This window comes from Sciurus vulgaris (genome assembly GCF_902686455.1).
Source record: "Sciurus vulgaris genome assembly, chromosome: 9".
Lineage (NCBI taxonomy): Eukaryota > Metazoa > Chordata > Mammalia > Rodentia > Sciuridae > Sciurus > Sciurus vulgaris.
Genome location: NC_136469.1, coordinates 19,052,775 through 19,074,861, shown reverse-complemented (window position 1 = coordinate 19,074,861; position 22,087 = coordinate 19,052,775). Strand labels below are relative to the sequence as shown.

The following is a 22,087-nucleotide window of genomic DNA, read 5'->3' as shown; positions in this document are numbered from 1 at the left end:
GAGAAACAGGGACAGCTGGGGACAGCACACGTACAGGACGGGAGGCGCGAGGAGGCGCGCCAGACGGAGGGTCCTTCCTCGTTAGCTCCACTCGGTGGCTCCTTTTCCATGACTACAACCGCGAGCAGCAATCTGCCAAGTCCTCGGTGCGGCTAGTTTCCTGCCTGATAAAGAGCCTGCTGCCCTTTGTATTTGATGAGTTTCTGAATCACCCGAGGGCTTGGCGCTCCGAAGGAAGGTGGATCCTGGGGGGCCTGGGGTGGGACCCGCAGTCCGGCGGAATCCGGGCGGGGTGACACCCCCTCGAGTCTTGGAAACCGGCTTATGGGTGTAACGCGGGGCCGTGCGGGCACCTGCGCTCCTGTGCGTGCCGCACTGTGCAGCTCCGGGTGGCACACCGGGTGAAGCGGGGGCGAGGGCGAGAGGAAGTCGAGGCGTCCGGGCGGCAGAAAGGTTTGCTTGGCTTCCCTTGAGCTTTGGAGGTGGTCGCGAAGTGCGGGGAGGGAGGGGACACTGTACCGCGGAGTTCCAAGTTCCGGGAGACCCCCAGAGGGCGGGCACCCTGTGGTCCCAAGTGCCCGTAAGAAGCCCAGGGCTGCCAGGACCGGGTGGCAAGCTCGGAGCGCTCAAAGTCGCGCAGAAGCAAAAGATCAACGCCGATGGGCCCAGGGACTGGTTGGCTGGGGCACAGAGTTAGCGCGGCCCCCGGAGCGCCTTTCGTTTTAAGGAGCCTTACTTCTGGGAAGGGACAGGGAACTGTCAATCAGCGAGGGAGGGAGCGCACCGGCGCTGGGTGATGTCAGCGGATCAGCTGCTCGATAACAAAGAGGGGGTATCACAGGAGAAAGTTGCAGCGGCGGCAGCCACCGCGGCACCCCAGAGCCTCGGAGGCCAGGGGCAAGTGGGCGAAGGGAGGGGGGACGGCTGCTGCGGCAGCAGCTGAAGGCCGAGGAATTGAAAGAGCTGTAGGGGGAGGCAGTGCGAGCCAGCCCCGGCTGCTCCTCCTCTTCCTCCTCCTCCTCCAAACTCGCAGGGCTCAGCCCCAGCGCTCGCTCAGCCGCCGGGAGCACCCGGAGGGACGGGAGGCAGCCGCGCGGCCCCGAGCCGGGCAGGGTCCCCGGCCGCCATGGATAGCGACGACGAGATGGTGGAGGAGGCAGTGGAAGGTACAAGCATTTCTCCGGGACCGGGGAGGATGCGCCTAGGGCCCGGAGTGCCGCAGGAGTAGCGGGCTGCCACCGGCGCGGTGCCGGGCCCCGCGGCGGCCGCTGTCCCCCTACGCGGGTGGCCGACTGCCCTAATCGGGCGGGGGCCGGACAGCTACGGCCACGCTGCCGGGAGCGCGCGGTGTGCGGCGGGGCTCAGGCCGGGAATGGGGCTCACTGGGCCGGGGGCCCTGGGAATGCGCGGCGGCTCCAGCGCCCGGCCAGCCTCCATCCTCCCTCGGAGTTGCTAACCTGCCCTGCACTCTGGCCTTGCCCCTTCGGGGATGGAAGGTGGGGTGCCCTGGGGGTCGGCGCCCTGGCTGCCCCCGCGGAGCAACCCCCCAGCTCAGTTTGAGCAACCTTGGTTCCTTCTCCGGCCGCCGGCCCTTTCCTTCCGCTCGCCGCTGCGACCCGAGGCCACCGCGGCCGCCGCCGGGTGGGTGCCCCAGCGCGGCGCACGGGGCCGAACCAGGCACGTGGCGGCCGCGGCGGCTCCTCCGAAAGGATGAAATCATTGCAGGGCACTGGACGGCGCTGCCGACCGGGCTCGGAAGCGCGAGGTCTGGGAGCGGTGGCCCTCCCTTCTGCTCCCGCGAGCGAACTCTGTCAAGCCCCCCTCCCCCTTCCTGCTTCCGAGTCGGGCTGTCGCCGCCGCCGCCACGCTGTGCGGGCGCGCCGCAAACCCCGACCGAAATTGCTGGGTGACACTTAACTTTCTGAATTCCTTGCAGTTGGCTGCGGGTGATATCACCACCGCGGTGTCGTGTTTCTCCGCCCCTTCTCTCCTGGTGCCCCTCCCCCGACTTTCCTTGCCACTTTGTTTTGCTGAGTTTCTCCACCTCTTTTTTGCTAGTTCTGAAAAACGCTGTGGGGACGTTATACAATCTCGTTGTTTGTGTCATCAGATGTTATGATTTTGTAACACTGAATACTGGAAAATATTCTTTAGCGTATTTATTTGACTCTACCCTAGACAGTGCGTCGTGATGTTTTGCAATGTTGTGTGTGGTATTATTCCAGAATATTTTAAACAGCATCCCAGCAAATAATTTTTAGCTGTTGGTTGAAGCTGGTTTCTATCTAATTTGTATAATAAATAAATAAATAAATAAATAAAGGGACAACGCTTTACAAATGCATAAGGGTGCATGGTTAGTGCTACATTAGAAAAAATCAAATGTTATGATTTCATAAACATAATTCCTTTTGCAGTGCTCTTGAAGGAGATTAATTAAGAGTGGTATTTATGAATTTTCCAAAAGGCATTTAATCTAATGTAAATATTAAAGCTTCTTGTTTTTTCACCTAGATTCAAAGCCAATTAGTATGCTTTTAACTTTAGAAATAAAATTTTCACAATGTTGTGAACTCAGAGTGGCTTGTACCCTTTAAGTAAACCTAATGTTAGAACTTAGTGGGACCCAAAAGCATTGATTGAGTTGGCCCACAAGACATCTTTGAATGAAGTTATGAACTTCTTCTGCCTCTGTGTTGTGAAAAAAAAAATGCTCTTCTCAAATTAGGGCTCATTAGGGTTTGCTCTTATTCCTCAAAGTTTACTTTTTTACTTGATTACAAGTAGTGATCACAGATTAAGCCTCCTTCCCCTGTGGTCTGGAGGCCCCTTTACAAAATGTGAAGGAGGCTTTCAAAATGTATTTATGTTGTTTTTGTGATAATTCCCCAGATTAGAAGCTGGGAAGTTTCCTTTTATCAACAAGGAAGGTAGCTACACAGGTTGAGCAGATACATTACTGTCCTAAATCATAAGACTCCTGAGAGCAAGAGGGGGCACTATTAACAATTATGCTGGCACAACTGGCTTAAACCTTGAATGTCTTGGCAATCTGGGACACATACTCACTCAGTGGCACCTAGCACTAAACAATTTGAGTTACTTTTAATTTTTTAACTTTAAATTAATTTATTTTTTCTTAGTGCTAAGGATCAAACCCAACACCTGCTATGTAAGTGCTCTGTCACTGAGCTACACTCCCAGACCTAGAGTAACTTAATCTTTAAAAGTCCTTAGAAAAACCAGGTACAGTGATGTATGCCTGAAGTCCCAGCTACTCTGGGAACTGAGGCAGGATCACTTGACAGTTCTAGGACAGCCTGAGCAACATGGCGAATCCCTGTCTCAGGAAAATAAAATAAATAAGTAAATATTATTTAATAAGTCCTTAGGCTCAAATTTGCTCGATGTCTAAAGCTGTCTGTGTGCTCCTAGTAAATTGCAGCTTTGGGCCTTTCTCAGCAATTGTTGGCCTTTGTAGTGTTTGTGCAGTGGTCTCTGCTTAATATCTAACACAGGTATAAACTGTTTATGACCTTTTCCCAAAGAGAAACTAGTTTCAATATCTTAGTGTTTTAAGTGCCGACTAATCTACCTCTCTCCGTAAACACAGCCTCTCTGCTCAGAAGTTCATTGTCATAGCTGTTATTATCATTACTTATAAATTGTTTAGTTCTTATGATGTGCAGGTTCTGTGCTTAGTGTTTTGCACATATTATCTATTTAGTCACATGAGACAGGTACAAATATTCTAATTTTACTGAGGAGGGAACTGAGACATAGAGAACTAATTCAAGGACACTTAGCAAGGAGGGGAGACAGATTGGACTTCCACTCCACCATACCAAACTGTCTGCCTACCTTTTTTAAAATTTTTGATCAGTCAGCCAAGTATATGAAATACTTGCATGACTGAGTTATGAAACATAGCTAAAAATTGTGTCAACATCATTCTTTATTAGAGTAACTCTTCAGAGGTTTTTCTGACTGAGTTCAGTGTCTCCGAAAAATATATTTGGGGAAGAGAAATTAATTTCGGCCTCTGCCACAGGTATCCTTTTTCCTCTCCCCTCCAGCATTAGAAATTTACACTGAGGGAGAAATTGATCTCTTGAGGACTTGAGTTTAAATGTCTTGTGCATCATCTACATTCTGGATCTCTATCGAGGCAGCATTGTAACCTGGTGAAGTTCTAAACTCAGGGTGAATGAACTCCCAGAGGGAAAGTGGGGGTGGCAGAGGATGTGTCAGGAGGGAGAGTTCTTTGCACCTGGGTCTGCCCTTCTCCTTTTAGTAACCAACAAGCTCTGGGCCTCAGAGGATGCGAGGGCTGCACCTGAGCTCTCTCTGTGGCTTTTTATTTTCATCTTAAAATTTTTATTATTTTGACTTTTGAGACAGGGGTCTTTATGTCGCTCAGGCTGGCATCCATCTCTGGGGCTCAAGTGATTCACTTGCTGCAGCCTCCAGATTAGCGGAGAGGAGGTGTGTGTCGCTGCTCTTTGTTCTCACTGTGGCTTTTAAAAGCACTTTGAGGCTCATTGGTTCAGTGGAGTGATGTTTAGTTTTCCCGTGATTCACTGGGGGCTTTGGAAACATATTTATTACTTCTATCTATTTCTTTGTCCACCCATAGATAAGAAAAGAAATACAGTGCAGTCCCTATTAGCAGTTCAAACAAATGTAGCATGTCTCCATCGATGGTGGAGGGGGCAAGATTTCCCCAAGGAGGTGGCCCAGAGTTGAGCTGAGAGAGAAATTTTGAGAGCGAAGACATCCAGCGTGGAAGTACTGGCGCGCATTGGGAGGATAATCTGTCAGTTTTGCTGTAACGCGGGGCTTAGAAGGCAGAGAAGCGGAGGGTGCCAGAGAGAAGGGAGGCTGGCTCCCAGGACCAGAGGACAGCGGGAGGCCACAGGAGCCGTGGGCACCCTTTGGAGCTCTGCTCCTGGCAGTGGTGAGCAGGGGCAGTGGGAGGGGCTGAACTGGCAGCTGAGGCGTCACCTCATAGGCCCTTTGCAATGCTCCAGATGTGCAGTTATGAAGGCAGGAAAAAAACAGGAAGGCCTGGAAGCGCCTAGGGGGCCGAGGAAAGTTGCTCAAAAGGGGGCCACAGCAGACTCCCCAGAACGAGGCCGGCATGAAAACAAGCCGCTCAGCGTTCCCCTACCCAGCTCCCTCAAAGTAGTAATATTTCTATCAACAGGCCACCCAATGTCCTGTCCTGGCTTCTGTAATTAGACTGCCCACACTGTGTTCCTAGGACGAACGCATGCGCAGTGTACTGGGAGCGCCCTCTCAGTGTGGGCCACGTGCTGAAATTATGACCCTCGCAACAAACCGTTGAGCTCTTGCAGTGAATTGCCCTTGAAAATCAAATTATGTTTTTAACAGCCTGTGTGAGTGTATCATCAGGAAGGCATTTGTTGTTGTTGTTGTTGTTTTGTTTTGCATTCATCAGAATAAGTTTGGCCTTTATTATTATTACTTTGGGGGGATGTGTTCTGGTATGCAAAACCAACAGTGTGTGTAAGGGTCTCTTGTTTTGAGGAAACACACACAGCACTGCCAGATCCCTTGTGAGCCTGAGGCAGTCAGCGGTGCTGTCTGATCTGGAGGGAATTTCCTTTGCTGAGGCAAACATTGCTGGCAGAATACAGGCCTGGCTCCTATCAGGTTCAGGAAAAACCTCACTCAAAAGTAACTCAAGGGGAAATATTTAATTTTCTATCCATTCAGTAGATAATGATCTTTAGAACAAAATGAAAAAATAGACTTCTGAAATTGTTGCTTTTTCTTTCCCTTTCTCTAATGCCTATAAATATTTAAAATTCTGCTGCACATGGATATACAGTGGATTAGCTGGGACAACATTAAAAACACAGCAGTCATTCAAGTTAGTTTCCCTGTCCTTTGGGCCTGGTGCTCACCCTCTGTGTAGTGGGAACTGGCCTGGAAGGCTGTTGGCTGACCTGGCACATTCTGCAGACTGACCTCAATCAGGGCTGGGGGACAGGGCTTCTCTTTGAGTTTAGGTAACACGGGGAAGGGATAGGAATCGACAACCTGGACATGCTGTTGAAAGTCTCAGCAGTTCTAGGAAGATTACCTTAGCCACAGTCTTCTCCCTCTTCTCTGCCAGGTCCTTGGGCACTTTTGTCTTTCTTAGTGGCCCCTTGTTCTACAGCATCAAAGAAGAAAGAGTGCTCAGTGCTCCTCCCCAGAGAAGGGGAATTGATGGCCTTGGGACAGGGCCTTGCAGCATTCATCAGCTCCTTCCCTGCAGTTAATTGGGCAAGTCATGTGTCATTGGTATCCTCAGCGGTGGTAATCGGTAATCGGTGACAACCTGGGAGATTGTTTTGAGGTTTAAAGTGATAACAGGAAAGCACTTGACCCAGTGGGTTCTCCTGCATATCAACATCCCTCTTCACTAAATTGACTCTTAGCAGGGCTAGAGGTGTGGTAAGCACAGGCCCTGGGTTCCATCCCCCACATTGCCAAAGTTAACTAAATAAATAAGTAAAGACTATCACTGACATGGCCAAATATGATATCATAAGATCCTGTTGTCTAAAGGGCATTTGAACATGAAACTATACCAGAATCTCTCATAGAACTAATGCTGAAAGGAAATGGAGGAGCATAACCAGCCAATTTCTTCTGTTCTCTGTTTATTTGTTTGGAAAATCTTTGTTTTGGTTGCGGCTGTTTTTCTAGATATAACCTTCTACTGCTCAGAAAACTCATCTGGGCTATTAAATATTCAGGGTGGAAGTCTTGAATGATCATAACCTCTAATTCCTAGTGCTAGTAACTGATCACATCCTGAGGCTATGAAATAAAACCCTAGCGCATCAAGAGGGGCTTCCCTGAGCAGGGTATGTGGTGCACACCTGTCATCCGGGCTACTCCAGAGGCCCAGGCAGAAGGATTCCAAGTTCCAAGCCAGCCTCAGCACCTTAGGGAGACCCTGTCTCAAAAAGGGCTGGGGATGTAGCTCAGTGGTAGAGCTCTTGCCTAGCACCTCACCTAAATACCTAGCGGTATATCTAGCTATACACTGGTTCCATCCCTCGAACTGCCAAAAAAAAGGAGGAGGAGGAGGAAGAGGAAGGAAGGAAGGGGTGGAGGAAGGAGGAGAAAGGGGCCCCACTCTGCTCTGAGAGATTTCAGAATTCCCTCACAAGCCATATAAAAACCTTGAGAATGACAGGGTAGGGTCAGACATCCATGCACCTTCTTCTAGAAGCACAAGGTCACCTGAGAAATGGCCATCATTCAGTAGGTCTCTCTCTCTCTCTCCCCTGAGAGCTTGAAAGGGGGCTCCTCTCTGCTGCCTGTTGAACGGCACTGAAACAGGCATCCCTCAGGCAGAAGGGTTGAGCTTCTTGTCGTCTCAGCTGGGGTGAGCACTGACCTCTGCAAGCTCTCGGTGTGTTATGTGACACTTCCATTTTCTCCAATATCTCCATTCCATTGCTGAGCACTTTACTCAGAAATAGGACAGAATGGAGGGAAAGTGGGATGAATTTATGTTGGAATTAGTGTTCATGTTTATCATAATATTTCCCTTGATCTAAAGTGGAATAACAAATTTATCATCATTGACTGTTTAAAGTGTGAAATGTGTGAACCGTTTTCTATGAAGAAAGCATTTTCAACAAATTAGTAAATACTCTCATATGAGGCTAACCTCATTATTCTGATATTTATGCCCAAATCAAAGTAGGACGTTAAATTTATAGGAACATTAAGTGGCTAAATTTAATTTGATCCCAACAACATTTTCATAAAAGAAAGCTTTTAGCTGTTCTACACTGAGTGTTTTTTTTTTTTTAATGAAAAGAAAAAAAAAAAAAGTAAATCTGTTTCAGTGAGAAAAATGTCATCAGTAGATATTTAGAAAACACCTGTCCACATATTTCATATGACTCAAGGGTCAGGTACCATTGGTTTTTATATGAAAAGAAAGCAATATTGACCTAGTTCCCTCCTGACAATTAATTTCCTGGCCTTGGTGGGAACAGTGTGTTAAGCAGAAAGGGACTATCCTGATTGTCATGTATTTAAGTAGCCATGTCTTACTGTACATGTTCAAGGAAACCCATTCTCTGTGGAGTCAGATGTACCAATACATATTGATCTGTTTGCTGTTATTTTATCTTTCTATAATCAGTAATACAACTAAAGAGCATTTTAATTCTTCCTAAGAATACTTACCATCTCCTCCAAGGGATAATATTCTTGGATTTTTTTTTTCTTTTGGGGTACTGGGAATCAAGTCCAGGGCCTCACGCATGCTAGACCAGCGCTCTACCACCGAGCTACACCCCAGCCTGGTAATATTCTTTTATCATGCTAGAAGAAATTATTTTAGGAGATGAAAACATTCCTAGTGGTGGTTTGGTGTGTTTTCTCTTGTGGCCATCTGGAAGCCACATTTTAGTATTTAATGTCCTGCATTGCGCACAATGTATAATGTTTCCCTTCTTTTTTCATTGTGACCCAGATTGTTAACCCAGGAAAAAGCCAGTAGAGTAGAGCCACCCACCTCTACAAAATCAATTTGCCCGAATGAGGAGACCCCGGTGAGGTGATCCCTGGGATTTGTGAAATATGTAGATAGTAATAAAGAACTGAAACATGACTGAGAGCATTAGAATAGACCGCCTGTGATCCAGGAAGAGCCAGCAATTGAAAGATCTGGGTAATGACTACTGCTGAGGTTCAAGATCACTACTGAATAGGCTTTGTGGACACTTCTGCCTCCATTTAGAATACAAACCCTCTGACACACAGTAGTGGGGGGCACACGGCAAGGTTATTGCTAACCATTCAAAATTGAATGATTTTGCAAAATAAAACAGTAAGGTTATGCTCAAGTTTGAGTTTAGAAAGACATTAGCCAGTCACGTGCAGTAGCACATGCCTGTAATCCCAGCGACTGAGGAGGCTAAGGCAGGAGGATTGCAAGTTCAAGGCCAGCCTTAGCAAGATCCTCGGCAACTTAGCAAGACTCTATCTCAAAATTAAAAATAAAAAGTGCTGGGGATGTGGATCAATGGTAGACACCTCTGGGTTCAATCCTCAGTACCAAAAAATAAAATAAAATACAAAAGACTCTCAGCCAATGAGATACATAAATATTAGGGCAATTTTAGAGACATGGCTCTATCCCTTGTTATCTGAATGCACCATATAAACTTGGAGGTCTCAGAATGGCTGTAGTCATCATCACACCCATCATACAACAGAATGATATATAAAATCTTTGAATTCTTGCAAAACTCAAGAATTAGAATTAGATAATTTATTGCAAAGACAGTGTATCCAGCAATAGACTCTAACAATGAATTTGAATCACATTTCAGTTAAGCAAAGAGATCCTTTTCAAACGTGAGAAGTACTAGTTGGGGAAGTAGATGGTAAACTGTAACCAGCACTGCAGATCTTATTGATAAAAACCGTCAGTCCCACATAAGATGCAGGCCTGTTTAAATTTCATATTCTGAAACGAGTCCAAGTCCCTCTGTAAACCTGTCAGTTCACAAAGTGTCCATGATCCAGGGGTACTGCCAGTGTGGGCGAGATGAGAAAGCTTTGCATGTTTGACCACCTGGTGCCAAAGAAGGGGTCCTCTGGCAGCTGCGGAACTTGCCTGGCAGCCTCTGGGCTGACGGTGGGTGGGGAGCCCAGACCATGTTAAGCTTTGCCTTGTGGTTCTGTTCCCCAGGACACCTGGATGATGATGGACTGCCACATGGGTTCTGCACCGTCACCTACTCCTCCACCGACAGATTTGAGGGCAACTTTGTTCATGGAGAAAAGAACGGACGTGGGAAGTTCTTCTTCTTTGACGGCAGGTAGCACTGACTGCTGTGTTCTGTTGTTTTGGTGGGTACCGAACTACTTTATGTGAAGGAATGGTACAAAGGAAAGAATTCCAGTGGAAATTTTTGTACGACTTATACAAAAGGTAAAAAAATGCAACTCCAGCATGTACGTACTGCTTGGTGACTGGGACGTGACCCGGTGGCAGTGGAGAAGCCAGCCTGAGGTGTGCGAAGCCCACGGTGATACTCTGCCATGTCAGATTCTGGGGCCCCCATCTTGCACAAGTTCATTCATTACACGGTCACCCAATTCTTTGATGATCTCACCTGACCATTCAAGTACCGTGATACCTCTCAGTGAGGTCACACACCTGTGGGTCATTTCTGTTGGTGGCCAGTTTGGGCAGTTCCAGCAGTGACTGATTCAGTTTTTTCCCATCGTAATGCACACTCCTGCGTTCAGCCTACTCTGCCGGTAGTCGTGGTTTCTCCATTCGGCTCCTGGGTGCTTCCCCAACTTGGTCCCTTCTTCTCGTCCCCTCTCTTTATGAGACTGCTGAAGAAGATATCTGGCAAAGCCCACCCACACCACATCATCGCAGTCCAAGGAGTAAGACTCGGTCAGGTAGACGGAGGAGTGCAGGGCTCTAGACTGGGTGGTAAGTGAGGGGCCTGCCTTTGGGAGAATCGGCCCTTTTGTGTGATTCCGTTACACTGGCGTCTGCACTAGTACTTCCTGGGTAGTTAACCTGTCGTTACACATTTTCGCTTGCACCCCCTGGACGAGGACACCACGTGGCAGAGGCTCCTTGCCCTCCTACAGTGGGCAGGAATGACTGGAGGGCTTTCCTCTTTCAAGGAGAGAGAAGGTTACATGGAGCTCACTTTTGAGCAATGTCTTAATCCCCGTCAGCTTCAGAAGCAGAGTGACCTGTGCATTTTTCAAGCAGTTAAAGGAATCTGGCGCCATAGAAGGGCTGGCTGTCATCAGACCCGACCAGTGGGAAATACAGGAAGGACTTAGCTAGGGTTGTAGGCGCACGGGGGAGACGGCGCCCTTCATACACCCCTGGCACTGGTAATGCGCCAGCACTTCCTGAACTTGGGAAGGCTGTCTAGGCTGGCAGCTGAAGGGTGATTCCAGAGACTGGCGTGCCACCCACAAACCTTTTTCCGAGATGCAGTGGGTTGATTTCAAAGATGACAAGAGTTCCTCGGTTCTCTGATATAAGGAAGTGAGGGAAGCAATAAAGACTCACCACAGGATTTGTGTGAAGTTTTATTTTAGGGGATTTAGCTCAGTGACTAGCAAGTGCAGGGCCCTGGGTTCCATCCTTAGCACCGGAAAAAAAAAAAAGTTTTATTTTAATGACTAATGCCAACCTTTCCTTTCCTGTGGTCCCCAGCCCCCCACCCACGTGAGGTTTAGCCGAACTCTGCTTACACGCTGTCAGTGTAACCTGGCCAGGATTTCTCCTCTCTCCTTTCCCGCTGGTCCAGGTACAGGCCTCCCACGCCCCGCAACCTGTCCAAGGGCAGCTTTCCCCACCGTTTCCCCCGCAGCTGGGTGAAGCTCCTTTTCTGGCGAGAGTCACTTTTCACCCTACACTGCAGCCGTCCTCCTCCCTACGCGTACAACAGCACACACGTGAGTGTCGCACTTCCACTGCTCCACATCCAAGGACAGAGGTGTCCTTGGGGCAGATTCTGTGTCTATGACATCTCTTATGCTTCAAAGCACTTTCCCTTGATTTGAAACTAAAATCATAATCTTAATAGATTATGAGTAGGTGTGGGAGCTGAAAGAAGAGCACAAAATTCACACAAAACACCACACACACGCACGCACACACGCACGCACGCACACACACACCACACGCACGCACCATCACACACACACGCACATGCAGACACACACACCGCCACACGCACACACGCGCACACACACCACCACAAGCACACACACGCACACACACCACCACAAGCACACACACACACCACCACCACCACAAGCACGCGCGCGCGCACACACGCGCACACACACACACACACACACACAGACTTCAAACCTGGTAGTTTGATGATTCTGACCAATAACTGATGGAAAACAGTCAGCAGATTTGGTTAAATTTGGTGTGGGTTACCTTCTTGCTTCACAGACCTGATAAACAAAAGGACTGATGGTCCAGACCCTGTTTCAGATCCAGAATGCCAAGAGCAAGCATGAGGTAGCCGACAAGCAGCCGAGCAAGACCTGAGCCGTCCTGAGGGCCAGGCCCCATGAGCTTCAGCCACTGGCCCCGTGTGCCACACACATGCAGAAATTTGTGTGAGCATCATGACATGAAAACTTCAAAGCATTGGGTCAGATGGAAGCACAGGCCCCATAGCCATCCCCCAGCTAGAAATACATTCATTGACTCTTTTTTTCTTTTCAAGGAACCCATTCACTAATTTTCACACTCACGACTCAAAATCTGTAGGAACATAGGTCAAAGATGAACCAGCTGGTCAGGGTGGTGCACACCTGCAATCCCAGCGACTCAGGAGGCTAAAGCAGGAGGATACCAAGTTCAAAGTCAGCCTCAGCAACTTAGCGAGGCCCTAAGCAACTCAGCAAGACCCTATCTCTAAATGAAAAAAATTTTCGAAGGGCTGGGAGGTGTGACTCCGTGGTTAAGGGCCCCTGGGTTCAATCCCCAGTACCTATAAAAAAGGATAGGAGAACCAAAGGATATTGTTGGTGGTGGGGACCTCAAGGGGTGGCCCTGGTTGGACTTCAGAGAAGCCAGGACTGATACCTCAGGTAAGAAGGTGGTCATTGCATATGAGAAGCAGTGCAGAGACAGGACCTCAGAAGGTCATTGTCATCCTTCATGATCCCAATACAGACCTTAATGTGGGAGGTCTGCTGAGAGAATTTGCTGCCAAAATTAGTGAGCATCTTATGACTGAAACAAAGGCTGTGGAATCCATTGTGTCTTTTAAAGGGTTGTCACTTTGGTGGGGCATGTCACACGGAGGAGCCACTTGTTTCACAGGGACAGCGTCTCTGTTCACATTTGTCTATTGATATTTCCTCCCTCTTACCCCTCCTGATTGTTAGGGTCTATGCCTTGGCTAAAATTAAGTGGGAACTATATGCCTTTACTGCCAGTCAAGACCTTTGGTCTTGAAAATTCCCTCCAAAAGGCTGAAATCAGGGTTTTGAAATAAAAGTTGGGAAACAAACACTTATGTCAAAGAAACTTGCTTAAACCTCTAGTGCTGATCTATGGCCCCACTGAAGGGTTTCTTTGCAATTGTGGGAACCTGTGTTTGGAAAGAGAGAAGGAAAATCACAAAATGTAGTCACAGAAGGTGCATTTTAGTCTTATATGAAACCTGAACCCCGGTGTGTGATCATGAGAACGGTTCAAACAAATGTGATTTCATCAAGAAAATTCTAGACTCAACTTTGCCCTTGATAAAGAATATAATTATCCTGATTAAGAATCTTAAGCATCCGGATTTACAGGAGAAATTTTTAACCAAGTTTCTAGAGAGAAGCAGATATTTTATTTTAAAATTTAAAAATGTAGCAAATGCTTGGTGGATCAAAACTCTTCAAGAAACACAGAAATGTGAAAGAGTGTTCCTTTTTTTTTTTTTTTTTAAATACCCGCTTCATGTAACAGAGGTGACCACTGTTGACAGAAAAGGTGAGCGTCTTAAGTGTACTCAAGGTAAACACAGAAAGCCAGTTACCGCTAAATCAGCGGAAAGAGCTGGAATGGTCGTTGTTTACCTGTGCCCCACTGTCTCAGCTGCAGAAAGCCTGCAGGTTTGTAGATCATAACCAAGACTTGGTCATCCCTTTATGTGTGACCAAATGTGCAACAGGAAGCCTAAGTTACTGCAGCTGGCTTACTACATTGGAAACCTAAGTCAGACTACTCATTCTTCACCTGACAGTTTATCCCCAAAATGAGGACAGAAGGGGAAGATGAACTTGATTTTTTAAATCAGCTTTTCAAGCAGCTATTGTTTTCTATTTTACTCTCTTTTTAAAGGAAAGAAGAAGCCTGGTACAGTGGCACACACCTGTAATCCCAGCAACTCAGGAGTCTGAGGCAGGAGGATCACAAGTTTGAGGCCAGCCTCAGCGATTTAGGGAGACCCTGTCTTAAAATAAAAAATAAAGAGGGTTAGGGAAGTAGCTCAGTGGTAAAGCACCCCTGGGTTCAATCCCCAGAACCACACACACACAAAAAAAAAGAAGGAAGGGAGGAAGGGAGGAAGGGAAGGAGGGAGGGAGGGAGGGAGGAAGGAAGGAAGGAAGGAAGGAAAGAAGGAAGGAAGGAAGGAAGGAAGGAAGGAGGGAGGGAGGGAGGGAGGGAGGAAGGAAGGAAGGAAGGAAGGAAAGAAGGAAGGAAGGAAGGAGGGAGGGAGGGAGGGAGGGAGGGAGGGAAGGAAGGAAGGAAGGAAGGAAGGAAGGAAGGAAGGAAGGAAGGAAGGAAGGAAGGAAGGAAGGAAGGAAGGAAGGAAGGAGGGAAGGAAGGAAGGAAGGAAGCAATTTTTCCTAAGATTAAGTAATTGGAACTTCTTATATCTACTCTGGTTCTAGGTAGAGGTAGGTATGGGATGGAGAATGGAATCTTGAGGCATTGTGCATGTGGATCTGGAAACTGGCATGAGAGGATTTGCAGGAGTGCTAAGGGATATTATGAAAATGTCTAATACTTTGATATATACATCTCTAATTTTTATGGTAATCCCCTAATTCTGGCTGTTTATTTTCATGTATTTTTCTTTAATTTTTCTCACTTCAACCAAGATTTGTGGACCTAAAAGCAGAATTTGTCACCGTTCTAGATTGGTAAGAAGATGGAGGTTTCAGTTTAGATTGACTTTCCTTTGGGCTGTGGAATATTAAGGAATTATGCACTTCTTGGCCTGAGGAAAAGATGAGTTAATTCATTTGTTTATGCCTGTATATGCTCACATGCATATGCAGATATAGAAGTAATATGTAAAATAGTAACACATCTGTAATACATTATATGTTGTTTGCTCTGTATACAGGATGCTTCTCCTTGACATGCCAGTTAGATTTCAAAGTATTTATTATCCCATGACTTCATTCTTGTTCCCGGGGCATTTTCTGATGTTGCTCAGCTACACTGTGTCCAGCCAAGACAGCTCCTTGTAGTTTATCTCTGGCCCAGTAACCTCAACAGGACATCTGGTGAGCCCTGGAGGTGACACGTCTATGCGGATTTCTCGCGCTGGGTTTTCAGAGAGGGTTTGGAGTGGACCCCTGAAGTCGTGTCTCCCAGCCGCCCATAAAGTCCTTGGCGTTCCTGAGCGCCACCCAGCTCTTGCGGGACCAGGTCTGGCAGATGTACTCATCTGTATTCTAAAGAACAGTTCAGGACTGGGGTCGTGGCTCAGTGGTAGAGCACTCGCCTGGCATGTGTGAGGCGCTGGGTTCAGTTGTCAGCACTGCATATAAGTAAATGTATAAAATAAAGTCCATCAGCCACTTAAAAGTTTTAAAAAAGAACAATTCAAATTGAGGCAAGAGAGCTTATAACACACAGCAAGAAAGGGAGTGGAAAAGAAATGGAGAAAGCTGAATATCTACCTATCTGTTAGCACTGGGCTCTCTGCCTTCACAACACTCTGCCACCTTGGTTTCCTGATCTCATTTTACTTATGAAGAAACTATGGCTCAGTAACTCGCCCATGGCCACCTCGTCAGTGGGAGCCGGCGCTGAGATTCAAGCCAAGTTGAGGCCCTCTGTTCACTGCAGCTGCCGCCTCCTCCTACTGCAAGCAGGGAAATAGTTGGTCCCCACGCCTGCCCCCAACGATGTCATGGTGCTCGAGGTCACTCATTAGCTATGATTGTGAAAAGGTCAAAGGAGGCCTGGGGGAACCCAGCTCCTTTCCTGTGGGAACTTGGCAGATTGATGGAAGGTTCTAGCTGGTTGGCCTCCCCAGACTTCAGCTTTCTCATTTGTAAAATGGGGGTACAGACGTGCTCCTCAGTGTTGTGGTGATCAAATAGGAAACCTGGAGAGACCCTATAGAACGTAGGGCGCCCATGGGAGCTCAGAGGAAAGGATGGATGGAGACGATGATGATCTTCTGTCATTGTCGTTACTGTTAGTTGACAGGGTGACTGGGAGAATGTGTTAGGAAAAGCCCAGGGGACCTGGTGTCTCCTCATCACAGTGTCACTCGACAGACAAGCAGACTTCTGTGACCTCAAGAGGTGTGGAGATTTCTCCCCACCAGCAAGCAAACAATTCTGTGGCCAGTGTCCTCTAATCCAGTTCTGTCCTGACACTGTCCACCCAAGACAGCGTCAGACTCCACAGGCAGAGGGCTCAGTCCCCAAGACTGCCCCCACCACCCAGCTCCAGGAGCTGCTTCTGACTGACCAGCTGAAAATCGTGGCTCCCACGAGCCTGTTCTCATGTTCTGTGAGTCAGCGTGCGCGGCTCACAGAACTCCAGGAAACGCTCGTGCTCCCTGGTTTGTTATGAAAGATCCTTCAAAGGGCACCCGTGCAGAAACACAAGGCGAGGCCTGGGAGAAGGGGCCCGCGCGGAACCGCCAAGCCACCCTCCCTGCTCCACATCTGGAAGCTCTTGGAACCCTGCCCTTTGGGGTCTGCCTGGAGACTTCATTGCGGTGGCATGATTGCTAATGGACAGTAGGAGCCAGCAAACCTGTCTCTTCAGATGCTTCTTGGGTCCCTGTGCAGCCCTCCTCCCCCAGGGTATGAACAGGACCCCTCTGCAATGAGCGGGTCTTGGGACCTACTCTCAGACAATGGCAGGTCAGAGATTTTCTCTATAGCCAGCCCCCGCCCAGAAAGGCAGGGGAAAGTTAGAGCTTCTGTGACCTGCCTTGGAGAAGAGAAATTCTAGTTTCTATGCCCCGCCTGGAAGAGCGAGTTATGGATCAGGAACCGTGGCTGAAAACCAAACTGTAAATATATCATCATATCTCAGTGTCTTAATCAGTTTGGGACTGCTGTCACAAATGCAGTCCGAGTGTTTTAAACAATATTCACCAGCCGGGTGCAGTGGTGTGCATGTGTCATCCCAGCGGTTCAGGAGGCTGAGGCAGGAGGATCAAGAGTTCAAAGCCAGCCTCAGCAAAAGTGAGGCCCTCAGCAAGTCAGTGAGACCCTGTCTCTAAATAAAATACAAAAAAGGGCTGGGGATGTGGCTCAGTGGTTAAGCACCCTGAGTTCAATCCCCAGTACCAATAAATAATTAAATAAACAAACAAACAACATTCACTCCTCACAGTTCTGGAGGCTGGAAGTCCAAGATCAGGGTGCTGGGAAGTACATGTCTGGTGTTGGCAGCTTCCTGGTTTAGATGGCCATCTTCTCTTTGTGCTTTCTCCTCATGGTGCAGAGGAGGGAGAGAGGCAGTGGGCTCTCTAATGGTTTTTTATAAGGGCATTAAACCCATTCTGGAAGGCTCTGCCCTCGTGACCTAATTGTCTCCCAAAGCCCCACCTCCTGAGCCCATCTTCCTGGGGGTTAGGATTTCAACACACAAATATTGGAGAGTCAGAACTTTTCTTAGGTTTTTGTTTTGTTTTCTGGTTTTTTATTTGTTTGATTTTGTTGTTGTTTGTTTTTGTTTTTGTTTTGTAAAGTAAAGCTAAATTTCCTAAATGCTCTTCAAATATTGTATTGCTCTTTTGAGCTCTTATGATAATCGGATCTTATAGACTCAGAGATCTTCAATATGTTTTTATAGGATTAAAGACAAAAACCCCCAAACATAAGATAGCACATATCTGGAAGCCCTACGGTGCTCCATTCAGCTTGCTTATCATACTTGTGAAGCGTGAAGTTGTTGGTTGTATATTGCTTGGGCAGAGTTGGGTTTTATTGTTCCTCATTACTTTGCAGTATTTTGAGATAATGCATGTCATGTAAAATACTTCCTAAAACATGTTTTAATATCAAGAGTCACAATTTAATTTGGTTAGGGATGGGAATTTAAAGTAGAATTATGATTCATTTTAATATTTCCCTTTTGGTTCTTATGTGCTGTAGCTGACACAAAGAAGCCACTAGATTGTAAGTGCATGCAGTAAAAGCAGCAAACCTTCTAGAGCCTCAGACGGTGTAGAAAAACCCACACTGCTTAGTCCCTAAAAACATTGATGAATTCAGATACTGAAGGTGATTTTTAAATGAAAATGCAGTAATGTTGGAATAAGATGCAATGAATCAGTTTAGATAAACTATTATAAAACCTCTTTTTTTCTTAAGTTAAATTTCCTAATGTATTACTGAAAACTTCACTGGAAGTATCAGAGCTTTGATACAACAGACATGGTCCAAGTGCATGCAGAGAAAGAAATTTAATTAAAATTGATGTTTTCATTTCCTCTAAACTTTCCTGTTGTTTAAGTCAGAAGCTGGTGCCAGAAAAATTGAAAGATCTTTTTTTTTTTTTTTTTTTTTGAAATTTCATAACATACTGAAGAATTTGCCAAGATGTTGAAAAAGACTTCGAGAAAATGCAAGTTAAGAACATTGTGTGCTATGATCCCATTTTTGTTAAAACAACAAAAACAAAAGGTGAGGGGCATCCATGCCACAGACATGAAGTCTCGGAGGCTGTGGGCGCAGGTCCAGGGTTTCTGCCTTCCACGGCTCCTGGGTGCTTGTGTGTGTTTTCTTCGACACTGAATACATGTTACCTTTTTAACATAAAGAGCCATTTAGTCCACCCTTTCCTCTTACAATTGAGTCACTCATAATTTATTGCAAAAAGAGAGGACTCTTTCTTGCTTTAAAAAAAAAAAGTAGAATTGAAGCACTTTTTAAATTTGACTATCCCATTGTTTTATAACTGTCTCCTTGGTAGAAAGAAACCCAGTTTCTTGGTAGAAAGCTCACCATCATAGCCTTGAATGTTCTTGCTTAAAGATCTGCGATGTTTACATGTTAGGGGAGGGAGACAGGTAAGTTCCTTAAAGGACTTACAACCTAGAGAGAAATAAGACACATTATTATTTATTTACTTTTGTAGTACTGGGAACCAAACCCAGGACCTTGCACATGCCAAGCAAGCACTCTGCCACTGGGCTACATCCCAGCCAGGGACATAGAATTATTCTCAGGAAAGCTGTGGAATGTTCTGGAATAGTGCCTGACTAAGCTGCAATGAGTAATGGTCTGACCAGGGCAGACTTTGAGGGAAATTAGGGCTCCGTCAGGAAGCTGAGGAATCTATGTACAGCGATGAGCAGATGCTCTAAAACACAACTCTCAGTCCAGTTTCTGCAAGAAAGATTAGAAAGCTACGTCTATGTACCTACTTTTCAGATATAACCACATTGACATTTTAGCAGCTGCAAAATAGCACCATTTTCTCTCAGTTTCTTTCTTTGTTTGAATGGGAAAATGCCAGAGGATCAAAAATATTCATTATTATCCCAAGGTATTTTTTTGAATGGAGAAAAAAGGAAGGAAAGAAGGTGACAGAAAATTTAACTCCTAATTTTTTCCTGAACGTGTCCTCAGAGATGAGGAGCTAAAAAGTTAGCTCACTTATATTTCAAGGAGGATGAAAGGAAAAACACAGTATGGAAGCTAATATACACAGAAGTCAGTGAATAAACTAATGTTAAGCAGAAGATTCTAGAACAGGAGGCAGCAGTATTTTTTGTTTGGGGTGAGAGAGAAATAGGCTTCCTGGACAGCAAACAGTCTCTGTTGCAACAAGTCAAATCTTCCAGCAGAGTCTGAAAGCAGCCACAAGAGGCATGTGCATGGCTGTGTTCAAATAAAACTTTATTTACAAAAACAGGCCATGGGCTATGATTTGCCAGCCTTCTCTGGAAGAAACAGCTAGAAAGAAAGCCTGGCTTTGAATGCCAGTCTAAGGAACTTTTCTTTCCTTTGCTCAGTGACAGATGATTTTGAAGTTATTTATTTCCTTGGAGAACCCAGTTTGAGTGTGTGACATGCCCCTTTCATCTTCAGATTCCATCCAAGTTATCATAAAAAGTTGCCAAGAAAGCTAAGCTTAGGCAGATGCTAAAAGAATAATGTGGTAAGATTTACTCTTCAGTGCCTTAAGTCTTCGCACTCATGGGGCTAAAGTCAGGGGGACTAAGAGGGGAACAGCATTTTCTGCACTGACCATTGGTGAGAACTAGGACTAGCCGCTGGACATGGTTTCAGGAAAATATGTGCAAGTCTATATTTCTCTAACTGATTCGCAAGACCTGTGCCTTGTAGATTTAGTCCTGAACCTGAGGAATATTGGCAGACTAGTCCATCAGGGGATAATTGTACCCAAGCATACACAGGAACATTTTTAATGTTGCTGCGAATCCAAAGTCAACATGCTTGCCAAGATTAGCAAATAAAAATCCAGGACACAGTTAAATTGGAATTTCAGATAAACAACAAAAAAATTTTTTAGTATAATTATGTACTATTTAGTATCTGGGCCGGGCACCGTGACACATGCTTATAGTCCCAGCTACTCAGGAAGCTAAGGCAACAAGATTGCTTGAGCCCAGGCGTTCCAGACAAGACTGGGCAACATAGTGAGACTCTCTAAAAGAAATGTTTTAATTAAAAATAAAGTAATTAATTAATTAAATTTAAAATTGAAGGTCCTTACTTAAAGAGTTATTTGTTGTTCTTCTGAAATTCAAACCTTACTGGGCATTTATATTTTATCTGACAATCCAAGAAATGAAGATAGATGATTAGACAGGTTTTTGTACTGTATATTGCATCAATATGTCAGTTGATTAGTAATTGTTCTCCGAGGTTTTTTTTTTTTTTTTTAATTGTGGGAGTCTAATGTTGGTTGAATCTCATTAATTTCGGCCTCACTGATTTGGAATTTTGATGATTTATGCAAGGGCTCTGCTAAGTGCAACTTTCTTCATGAATTTAGTAAGCCTGTTTGTCATTGATAGTGCAAACAAAGCTGAAAGAGAACTATTTATCTCCTTGGGAGGCTACAAATAGTGTAATTACAATGTCATCAGGGGCGATCGCCTGTTAGGCTGTGCTTTTCATTTAATAATTATAGATCATTCTCAGTCATTCATTAAAATGTGACAAGTCTTCAGCAGGCAGTCAGCGACAGCCACCTCAGTCCCTGTGGCCACTTTGCATCCATATGCCCCAGCACCCTGTGTGGGCTCGTCCTGCCTGGCACAGGACAGTGTGTGCCCACCAGGTCGTCCAGGCCAGTTGTTGCTTCCGTGCTTCATGTTCTCTAGAGCCCCACACAGTGCTTGCTACTTAGGAGGCACACTCTAAATGCTCACTAGTTGAATGAATGAATGAGTGAATGAATGAATGAAGGAATGTAGTTGCATATGTTAAAATAATCAATGAATGAATGTTAGCTGCATATATATATTAAAACAATCAAGATGCTTTTGTTTCTAAATTTCTTACATTTTAAATTTTAGAAATAATTTGAGCTGCTTTTATTCCCAATTTTAGTACATAAAGGACACGTTTGGTAGGGTTAGTTTCACCGCATAATAGCCTCTGAGAGGATATGCAGCCGTGTTTCTGAACTTCCAAGGGTGTTTTCTGAGGGAGAGATAAAGGGGTACTGGACGTCACCATGAGCACTACTGGATGCTCTCCTGCCTACACCAGGGCTCAGATGTGATCAGAGACATGACATCAGCAGGGCTGAGCCACAGTCTTGCCCCCACTGGCCCTGATGGTGTGGGTGTACAGCCCCACACCACCTAAGAATGGCATGACAGAATGTAGAATGATGAGTCCCATATGGTCCTACTGTGACCTGGGTGTGTTGTAGGCTACACCGTGTGGGTTGTATAGGTGCATTTGCGATGTTCACACAACAGCAAAAATACATGTGCCTAATAAAGTATTCCTTAGGAGCTGTTCTCATGTCAAGTGATGCATGACTTATATTTGTGTATCACATAAACATACACACATATCCATACACTTAAATAAATCTCTAGTACCTTCCCAAGAGATAAAAGGGGATTACTTGACTGGATGCCTAGGAAGGCGATCACCAGTGAGTTACACATCAGTGACTTCAATCTTACATATGTAGACAGACACACACATATGTAGACACTCATTCTTTAAAAAAATACAAAACACATTCTAAACTGCATGTGTCTTATTGGAGATCCCTGTAGCCATCTGAAAGCACTTGAGAACTCCCAGTGAATTCCGGCTCCCTCTCGAGGGAGATAAATGT

The 22,087-nt window shown here is 45.9% G+C and overlaps 1 protein-coding gene across 1 annotated transcript in view; it reads left to right on the top strand.

The window, feature by feature from the left end:
- Window positions 1-816: 816 nt before the first annotated feature.
- SETD7 (SET domain containing 7, histone lysine methyltransferase) overlaps window positions 817-22,087 on the top strand; it is a 40,951-nt gene continuing 19,680 nt past the window's right edge. Inside the window, exons 1-2 of the mRNA XM_079153530.1 lie at window positions 817-1,166; window positions 9,737-9,866. Coding sequence (XP_079009656.1) covers window positions 1,127-1,166; window positions 9,737-9,866 — 170 coding nt within the window. The 5' untranslated portion in view covers window positions 817-1,126. The remainder of the gene's footprint in view (window positions 1,167-9,736; window positions 9,867-22,087) is intronic.